The 10665-nt window shown below is 45.9% G+C and overlaps 1 protein-coding gene across 3 annotated transcripts in view; it reads left to right on the top strand.

The window, feature by feature from the left end:
• Window positions 1-9993: 9993 nt before the first annotated feature.
• LOC134402568 (type-1 angiotensin II receptor-like) overlaps window positions 9994-10665 on the top strand; it is a 116639-nt gene continuing 115967 nt past the window's right edge. The window contains exon 1 of one of the 3 annotated variants that reach the window (XM_063132089.1): window positions 9994-10326. In XM_063132089.1, the coding sequence (XP_062988159.1) occupies window positions 10214-10326 (113 nt within the window). In that variant the 5' untranslated portion in view covers window positions 9994-10213. Of the gene's footprint in view, window positions 10348-10665 lie in introns of all 3 variants that reach the window. The other 2 variants (XM_063132090.1, XM_063132092.1) reach the window with 2 other exon arrangements.

The raw sequence follows: 10665 nt of genomic DNA, 5'->3' as shown, positions 1-10665 counted from the left end.
CCAGGGTAAACGCTGCACCTAGAACTTCTCACTAATCAGGGATGTCTTCCCTCATTGTCCCTTTTTTTTCTTTTTTGGGTGTTGTAAGCTTGTGGGCAGTGACTGACTTGTCTTATTAATGTATCTAAGCTGCTCTGGGAGCCTTTCTGGCTGAAGGGTGGGGCAAAAGTGCTTTAAATAAATAAATTAAATTAAAGTGGAGTGTCTCCAACTAGCTTATTTACTGCTGGGGGTGAAGGGAGAGACCTGTGATATTCCTTGGAAGACAATCTAAAGTTTCTTTGAATTTCTGACTTAGCAAACAGATGTGCAGGCACATGCTGCCAGATGTACTCCCCACCGAATACACATGAACAGCTGCTGTAGAACATATGCCACTCCAGTTTCAACATTAGTGGAGAACTGAGGGTGTGTATTTGTAAGAGATTAATACCATACATCCACCACCAACATCATTGTTAAGTTTTATCCATGCTTAAAGATGTCTTATCTAATATAGTAGCCTTCACCCACCTGGTGTCCTCCAGATGTTTTGGGCTAGAGCTCCCAGCTTTCCTCACTATGGGCCATGCTGGAGCTGATGGAACTTGAAGTCCACAAATGCGAAGGGCTCTAGTGGGGTTTTCTTCTAAGTAAACAACATGTGTAGCATCGGGCTATATTAGTGTGAGATGTAAGACAGGAAGTTTCTTCATCAAATACCTTAGCCATGAATTCACTATCCCTTAGGGCTTTTCTACATGAGGCATGTATCATGTATTCATCATTCCCTACTCATGGTTGTTTATAGCTGTTTTAGATGACATTGTAACCCTCCAGTTTCACTTTAGTGTCTAATGAGCATTTTCAACTGTTTGTTTTTTAGGGCAGGGAAAATGCAGCATTTAATTGTGAAAGCGAAAGAAAGCACCATTTCTTCTTCTTGTGTGTTTGTGCTATTCTGCTATACCACAGTGCCACCTAGAGGTTATGTTACAGCAAAGGAAATGCTCGTCCTGTAAGATCTCAGTTCTGCAGCAAGATTGAAAGTAGATACAGTGGATTAATAGCCGATTAACAGACTCATATAGAAAAGCCCTATGCCTCATATTTGCAATATGGGGCTAATTTCAGAGTTGTATTAAAAATTGCCAAGATAATATATATGCAGCATTGTGCACACTCAAAATGTTGATAAATAAAGTGAGGGTGATAATGGCAACATTTCACCTCTGTTTAGTGGTCCATGGCTCCCACTAGTTTTGGCCACCACAAGCCCGATGCCCACCCAGCCAGGACTGCTTGGGTGGGGGACAGCTTTTGCGAGGGGGAAGGCATTGGAAGATAAGCTCATATGCATGCAGCCTCGGGTGGGGGCGGAGCCAAAGGATATAAAGGCTAGCCCTGCATGGCCCTCGGCCTATTTTGTTTCTGGCCCCACTCTCCCTTCCTATCAACCAGTATGGGAATAGCCAGTCGTCGTCTTTGCAGGGGGGCTGAGTAGAACTTTCCCTGACATTTAGTAATGCACAGGTTTTTGCCTACTCCATTTAATCTTTAGAAGTGGAGGATAAATAGTTTAATTGGTGAGTGACAGGGTTGTGCAGGAATTTTGGGGAAGTGAGAATAGGGACAGTGAGCACTCTGGCAGCTTTCATGTCTGGATATGGTTTGCCTTCGGGGACCTTCTTATCTCATCTACTCAGAACTGTGCAGCCCTGAGTGGGGATGACGCAAGTCAGTCTCACCAAATGCTCAAGTGTAGTTGGAAAAAGGGGGCGGGTTACCCAATCCCTGTGTTCAACTGAGTGGCTCACCTTGATTGGCAGGCTAGATGCATGAAGGCAAATGAACTAGATTCCTGCATGTTCACGCACAGATCCATGGAGGGGAGAACTTTCCTGTTTAAATAAAGAGGCCCTAGTTTATCCCAAGCTCTGGTGTCCGTGTTTTTATTTCTAGGCTTCCTTCTCCACTCGCAAATCCATAACATGTTTTCTTTTACTACTAATAAAATGGGCATCATTATATCGCATGTACGCAATGAAGGCTTGCATGCCGCAAACACACACACATGCACTCACAAAGTGGGCTAGGGTGCTATGCATCTCTATAACTTTCTGGAGACATTCAACTGTCTACAGTGAATGTATTGTGGGGAGGGATGCTGATTCAGTGTACAGACTGTACACGTGTAATGCTTGTCCACACAAACATGGCCCCTGCTTTTTGCAGGGCTCCCATTCATGGGAACAGAGCCCACAAATGTTTAGTTTCAGTCTGCATACATGGAGGATTCTATACAGACAGTGCCACCACTCTGACCCTGCATGTGTTCACTGCCCAGAGTTTGCATAGGGCTAGTTTGCTCTTTGTAGAGATGTATAGGTCTTTGTTGAGAGACCACCACAGCATCCCTGATTGGTTGAGCTGACACTCTCTATGAATGCCTGAATAGGGCTATCATGCATATTCGTACTACACTCCTCAAACTACTTATACCAGAGTTTGAGGCCCCAGCTAGACCTAGTGGGATGGAGGGGTGAAGATCTCATGATATTTTTATCACAAGATCTCCCCCTCGGTTTACACGCAGTGCACAATGACATCAGAAGGCGAGGAAATCGCGGCCATCATTTTTAAATTTTTCTTAAAGAAGAAGAGTGCACGAACACTCGTGCGCAGAAAGGAAGGGTTTTTTACTTTAAAATTAATTTTTCCCCTCCCCCCACCCCACCCCCAATGGGCGCAGAGCTCCTGAGGAGCTCTGCGCCCTGTGCGCAGGTCCCAGCTCCTCGCGAGGAACCACAAGGAACCAGGACAACCTGTGATGCCAGCCCACACGTTATGCAGTCTTGGGATCATCCCAAGACCACAGAAAAAGCAGGCCTAAAGCTTAGGGAAAGATCCCGGGGCAAGGGAGGAATCATCCCTCCCTGATCCCGGGATCCCCTGTGCATCATGTGGAGGCACAGGGATGATCCTGGGGATCACCCCGTCTAGCAAAGGCCTGAGACTGCCTCTGCAGCTATAAAATGTCCCCTTTATGAACATAGTAAGACCAAGGCTGGAACTGCTCTAGTACCTTATTTGGACTGGGTTTTGTTGTGGTTAGGGTAATATTAAGATAGTGCTTCTGGCTGATGAGCATGAGGGATAGGGCCTTCTCAGTAATTGCCCCCTACTCTGTTCTAATTGACGTCACCAAGGCCCCATTATTACATGTCTTCAAGCAGGTCATAAAGACTTACCTTTTTACATCATCATTATTATTATTATTATTATTATTATTATTATTATTATTATTATTATTATTTATATAGCACCATCAGTGTACATTACTTTGGCCTATAAGTGAGCTAGTTAATTGTGTGCCCTTGTGTAGATGGTGCTAGCTGGTTTTAATTGTTACATTTTGATATTTTATTCTTATTTTATTGTTTTATAGTGTTTTGTGGATTTGATTAGGCTTCCCCTACAAGATGGCCTATTAACTAGGCATGTGCTCCGCTCCGATTAGAAGCGCAGAAGCAAGAGTGAATTGGCCTGCTCCGCCTTGCCCAGAGGCGGAGTAGAAGAGGACCGCGGACCCCTAGAAGCAAGGCGAAGAGAAGCGCCCATTTTCGGAGTGCTCCGGTTTCCGCGTTCCGCTTCTATCGCCATCTTGAAACATTTCGCCCATAGGATTGCATTGCGGAAAAGAAAGGGGGATAACTGTGTTGTTTTTGAAGCTATCTTTCTAAAAATTCTTGTGCTTGGAGAGTCGTGGATGGGGGTCATTTTGAGACTACTCTCAGCTCTCTGCATGGTGCGGGTCGCATGCTAGAATTTTTTTAAAAACCGGCGGGAAAAATACCTTTTCCGAAGGGCTGAGGGGCAGAGTCAACTCCCGGTCATAATCACATGATCCCAAAGTTGGAAGAGGGGATAGGCAAAACGGGTAACTTGGGATTCTGGGAACTTCTCTTTCTTAGTCTGAACAGACTTTTCCCAGTGTTTTTTAAAACAGTAGCCCCACCAAATGCACAAACACAACCTGAAATACTAAGCCAATAATAAGAGATAGAAACACAGCACTGCTACCCACCCTAACTTTGGGGAACAACTGAAAAGATGTGGTGCAAGGGGATGAGCTCCCCTAGGGCATCCCATGTGGACGTGCCCCCACTCTCTCCTGTACTTGGAGGGCCATTAGAGCCTTCCAAAGAGAGTAACCCGGTGGAGCAATGCCTATCATGAGTTGAAGTGACAGTTCCACTTTTCAGAGCTCTCGTGGTGGAGCAATGGCTTTCATGAGTTGAACTGACAGCCTTGCTTCTTAAACGACTGGTTGACCACCAGTCAAATTGGCAGCTGCTGCTTCCCCCTCCCCTGGGCACGTCCCCCTATTGCTGGTAAAAGACAGATATAGCCTTTTTTAAAAAGTTCTTGTTGTTGTTTATTCAGCAATACTGCTGCTTTTAATTCCACCCCTCCTTTGTTTATTTATTTATTTATTCCATTTTATATGCATTACTGGCTTATCCTTGGCTCACTTCCTTATGCCCCCAGAAATGCCAGCTGCATGCCTGCCTGCCTTCCCTCCCTCCTCCCCTGCCCACCTCGCAGGGATGTTGTGTGTGTCTGGCTTTGACTCAGGGGAGAAGTCCTTCCTGCGCTCACTTGGAGTTTTGGAAGTTCCAAATCCATTTTTCAAGTGTGGAAGAAGATTCATACTCCCCAATTCATGGCATGTTGGGATTTCCTTTGAAATGGCCCCATTGAGATGTCTGCAGGTTTAAGCCCCGCCAAAAAACAGGGGATGATGGGACTGCCTTGAGTCTGGGCATGCATGTGTATCCCTGGATAAGCTATCATGGTGGCGAGTTTGAGATTTTTAACGTGCAAATTGACGGAGCTATGGAAAGGGGTGTGAATGGGGTGCCAGATTTTCATAAATTCCCCAAAATCAGGGGATGATGGGACTGCCTTGAGTCTTGGCATGCATGTGTATCCCTGGATAAGCTGTCATGGTGGTGAGTTTGAGGTTTCTAACGTGCAAATTGACGGAGCTATGGAAAGGGGTGTGAATGGGGTGTTGGATTTTCATAAATTCCCCAAAAATCAGGGGATGATGGGACTTCCTTGAGTCTTGGCGTGCATGTGTATCCCTGGATAAGCTGTCACGGTGGTGAGTTTGAGGTTTCTAACGTGCAAATTGACGGAGCTATGGAAAGGGGTGTGAAGGGTGTGAATGGGGTGCCCGATTTTCATAAATTCCCCAAAAATCAGGGGATGATGGGATTGCCTTGAGTCTTGGCATGCATGTGTATACCTCCATGAGGTGTCATGGTGCCAAACTTGAGGTTTCTAACTTTCACAGAAAAAAGTTGTATACTTTTTTAGCTCAATGCAAGCCTATGGGGGGGAAAACGGAGCTCCGATCCGGATCCGGAGCTCCGAGCGGAGCGGAGCGGACATGGGCGGAGCGGGGGTGGAGCGAAGCGGGCCGATCCGCAAATTGCAGATCTGGAAGTGAAGCGGAGCGGGGGGTCCGTGCACACCCCTACTATTAACATGCATTGGTTATTTCTCGGTTGGACTACTGCAACCTTCTTCTCACTGGCCTTCCTTCTTCTCACATCAGTCCATTGGTTTCTGTTCACCACTCTGCTGCTAAGATCATTTTCTTGGCTCGCCGCTCTGACCATGTTACTCCGCTGCTGAAATCTCTTCATTGGCTTCCAATTCACTTCAGAATCCAATATAAACTTCTCCTGTTGACCTACAAAGCTTTTCACTGTCTAGCTCCTTCCTATCTCTCCTCTCTTATCTCACACTATTGCCCCGCTCGTGCTCTTCGCTCCTCTGATGCCATGTTTCTCGCCTGCCCAAGGGTCTCTACTTCCCTTGCTCAGCTTCGTCCATTTTCTTCTGCTGCCCCTTATGCCTGGAACGCTCTTCCAGAACATTTGAGAACTACAAGTTCAACCGCAGCTTTAAAGCTCAGCTAAAAACTTTTCTTTTTCCTAAAGCTTTTAAAACTTGATTTTGTTCTGACTTTATACTGTTAGTTTTACCCTACCCAGTGCCTGTTTACCCTACCCTGTGCCTGTTTGCATTCTCTTCCCCTCCTTATTGTTTTATTATGATTTTATTAGAATGTAAGCCTATGCGGCAGGGTCTTGCTATTTACTGTTTTACTCTGTACAGCACCATGTACATTGATGGTGCTATATAAATTAATAATAGTAATAATAATAACAATAATAATAATAATAATAATAATAATAATAATAATAATAATAACAACAACAGGACTGGCCCAACATGGGCTGGCCATTTTGCTGCCTGAGGCAGGAAACAAGATGGTACCCAATCCCGTCCCATGATCAAAAGCTGATTGGGCTGGCAGATTAATCTGTCTTCAGTGCTGATAATGGGGCAGCATCTTCCATCACACCTGAAGGCAGCAGGCTAACTTAGGGAGTGCAGAGCAGACTGCATTTCTCTCCTCCAACACCTTGTTGCCATCTCCCAGAATCTGCCACCTGAAGCATCTGCTTCACTTTGCCAAATCCTAGGGCCATTCTTGCCTATAAATATTTTAAATAAATAAATAAATATCGTTGGTATTGTTTTGGAAACCAAGGGTGAAGCTATTATTTGAATGTTTTATCATCCGGATATTGATCTTCTGGTTCTTGCTTTTAAATTGTCATGTCATCCGACAGGATATGAATCCAATCAAAAAAATAAATGCATAGATCAATATCACTGAAGTCAATAGAAGTAATAAAGAATTTGGGGGCAAAGGGGTGCTGGCTAACAGATCTCCTTGAAGAAATGTATGTGTAGTACTACCATAACAATATTTAGATACAATGACTCACATGGACCATTTCCCCTAGAAACACTTTATAAATGACATCTTTCTGATAGCATATCTTGGTCTAAATTCAGATATTAAATCTTACAAAGTTGGCTTGAGAATTCCTATCTTAAACAAAGCAGTTGCAAGAGTAGAATGATTTGAGGGTGGGGTCTGGGTGAGCAACTTATTTACAGCACAATCCTATGCATGCCTACTCAGAAGTAAGTCCCATTGGGATTTACTTCCAGGTAAATTGGCAAAGGATTGCTGCCTTAAACTGTAATCCTATACACACTTACCTAGGAATAATCCCCATTGAACACAGTGGAATCTACTTCTGAATAAACTTGCCTAAAATTGTGCTGTTAATCGGTTTTCCCAAGTAATGTTTAAACTATTGTGGTTTCTGTTTGGCTTTTGTATTTTCTGTGATTCAAACAAATGGCCTCCGTTGATTAGAATGCATTTATTTATTTATTTATTTATTTATTTATTTATTACATTTATATACCACCCCATAGCAGAAGCTCTCTGGACGGTTTACAAAGGTTCATAAGAACTGCCCTGTTGTATCAGCCATCCAAACATCTGAGGTCCATCTAGTCCTGCAGTCTATTTATGACAGCTGCCTCGTACAAGGAGGGTGGGAAGACAACAGATTTTCTGTTTTGTTTAATCCAAACAGCTGATATTCTGAAAATGGAGGTTCCATTTGAAAACCACTATATTAAACTAGTGCAGCCTTCCCCAAACTGACACTCTCCAGATGTATTAGAGGGTGTCTATATAACAACAATCTATAGCTGATTCCCTCAAAACCCTGCAGCATCGTTGCTGCAAGGTGAGAATGATAAATTTCCATGGCAGGAGAGAGTGTGGGCTATCTGGCTGGAAAACTGCAATGCTGGCAGCCATACGGCTTGTCAGACCCACCGCTTGCCTCCGGCCCTGTGCTTGCGTGCATACCTTGGACTTGCATGCACCCACAGCAATGCCCACTTGGCCTAACCCAAACCGAGGCCACCAGTGACAGATGGAGAAACTATGTTATGGCCTCAAAGCAAAGTAAAAAAGGACACCTCAAAAAAGCACAGGGTTTCGGGGTAAAAGCCTAGTGTGGCTGTGAGTTGGCAGCTGCATCATATAGAAACATTATAACGTAAGAAATGCCATGCTGGATCAGACCAAGCGTCCATCTAGTCCAGCACTCTGTTCACACAGTGGTCGACCTGCTATTGACCAGGGATGCACAAGCAGGACATGGTGCAACAGCACCCTCCCACCCATGTTCCCCAGCAACTGGTGTAAACAGGCTTACTGCCTCAGTTCCTGGAGGTTGCACTTAGCCATCAGGACTAGTAGCCGTTGATAGCCTTCTCCTCCAGGAATTTATCCAACCCCCTTTTAAAGCCAACCAATGTGGTGGCCGTCACCACATCTTCTGATAGTGAATTCCATAGTTTACATATGCACTGGGTGAAGAAGCCCTTCCTTTTATCTGTCCTGAATCTCCCACCAATCCGCTTCATGGGATGACCCCAGGTTCTAGTATCATGGAAGAGGGAGAAAAATGTCTCCCTATCCATATTTTCCATATAAACAATACAGCACCACTGTGCAGCCATGATAGGGGTAAATAGGCTGTATAGACATCCCCTTGGACTGCCGCTCCCATGATCCCCAAGCAACATGGCCAATGCAGGTCAGGTTAGGACTGGGGAGAGCAAGGTTCACATCCCCACAACATGCCACCACAATTTGCACCTCAAGAGAAATGTCAAACTTCAGATGCAGTCCATTTTGGTCAGTTGCCTGCTTCCAGACCAGCAGGAAATATATCCCAACCTGAAACTAACATGTGTATTTAAGTCTTTTCTATATGTATCTTTTCATATATTTATCTACTATACCCCTGAAGAAGAAGGCCTGTGGTCAATTCTGGTTATTCTGGTACTAAATGATATTGTACAATTTGATTTTACTGTCTTCTGTTGCTTACAACTGTATGATTGTAACCTGTATAGATTTATTGTATTTATTTATTTATTATTGCATTTATATTCCACCTTTTTTCCTGCAAGGAACCCAAGGCAGTGTACATAATCCTCCTCCTCTCCACATTATCCTCACAACAACAACCCTGTGTGGTGGGTTGGGCTGAGAGTCTGTGACTGGCCCAAAGTCACCCAGTGGGTTTCCATGGCCGAGTGAGGACTAGAACCCAGATCTCCTGACTCCCAGTCCAACACTTTAGACACTACACCACACTGGCTCTCACTACACCACACTTTACCCCCAAAGCAGTGCTTAGACACACCCACCCCATATTCTCCACAAATGGTTGAGATGCTGAAACATTCCACACACACACACACACGCACACACACACACACACACACACACAGAGAGACAGACAGACAGACAGACAGACGCCCCATGTTGAGGCTGAAGGGGACGGGGTGGGGGGCGGTGAAAAATACTATGCACATCAGAGAGTCCATGCGAAATGCCCAGATCCGAGAAGCTACTCCAAGGGGAGCTCTCCTGCGCCTCCAGAACAACGTTGCTCTCTCCTGGGATGCTCAACGCCTTGGACGCCGATTAAGGTGTGAACCAGAGGTTTCCTCTCTGTGGTCTGTTTGGAAATCTGTGCGCTTCATTCAGAGGAAGAGCGGTGTAAGGTCCGCGTTTTGCTTTCCTTGCACCTTGGGACAGCGACAAACACAGGAGTTGAAAAACAAAAATCAATTCTCACACTTATGGAGTAAGAATGGAAAACTTTGCAGATGGCCAACTTGGAATCTTCAATCACACACACACACACCTTTCATCTCCCCACCCCATTTAAAAGTTCTGGAGCAGCTGAACGGGACATGTCTTGATCCGAACGCGGCTGATGGGAAAGACCAACTGAAAGTCTCCCCGTGGGCGGCCCTCTGTCTCCACGGCCCTCGACCGGCTCCAGGCGAAAGAGACGCATGGGTGTCCATCGCCAGCAATTTCATTAGAGGCGCTTGGGGCGGGCGGAGCGGGGGCTGGAATCCAGGCTGCATCGTGGCTCGGGAGGGGAAACGGGGCGGGGAAAGACGAGGAGACGGCCAGAAGGGGGGGGGCTCTCTCCCACGAGGGAGTGGGGCGGGTGGAGGGAGTTAGATGAGAAACCAGCCGCGCACCAACCGACCGTCGACGTCCCTGGCTATAAATCCAGGGGTGAAGGAGACGGACCCGAGCCAGAAGACAGCCCACTGCTCACCCAAGGGACTGAGCTGAACGGGGCTGCTGCTGCCGCCGCCGCTGCCTTGCAGCACAAGGAGCAACAGCGCGCCCAGGGAGGTGGGGAGCATGGCTTACCCCGGGGCCAGAGGGTTCTTCTACTAGTTCATGCCGCTGCCGCCCAGCCCGGCCAAGAGAGAAGAGAGGAAGGAGCCCTGTCCGCGATTGCACAGCCGCTTCCAGCTCCTGCCAGGCACTGCGAGCCGCGCGCGGGCTGTCTTGTAAGTTTCACCTCTGTCCTTGTAAGTTTCCTGCATCTTCAGCGCGTCTGCGTCCTCTTCGCCCCATCTCTGTCAGTAACTCAGAGACTCTTCAACGCATGGCTTTTCCCTCTCTCCCCTCCTCCCCTCCCTCCATGATCACATCTATGGGGTCAAGTAACATATAATTGTTAAAATAATAATAATAATAATAATAATAATAATAATAATAATAATAATAATGACTAAAAAGGCCAACCTTCTGCAATTATTCTTGTTGTTATTATCATCCTTGGGGCAAGTTCTATTTCCTCCTCTTCTCTCTTCACCTTTGCTTAAGAGATCTACACGTTTCTGTGA

Source organism: Elgaria multicarinata, chromosome 8, assembly GCF_023053635.1.
Source record: "Elgaria multicarinata webbii isolate HBS135686 ecotype San Diego chromosome 8, rElgMul1.1.pri, whole genome shotgun sequence".
Classification (NCBI taxonomy): Eukaryota; Metazoa; Chordata; class Lepidosauria; order Squamata; family Anguidae; genus Elgaria; species Elgaria multicarinata.
Note: the sequence above shows the minus strand (reverse complement) of the source record. Positions and strands in the feature narration are given on the sequence as shown.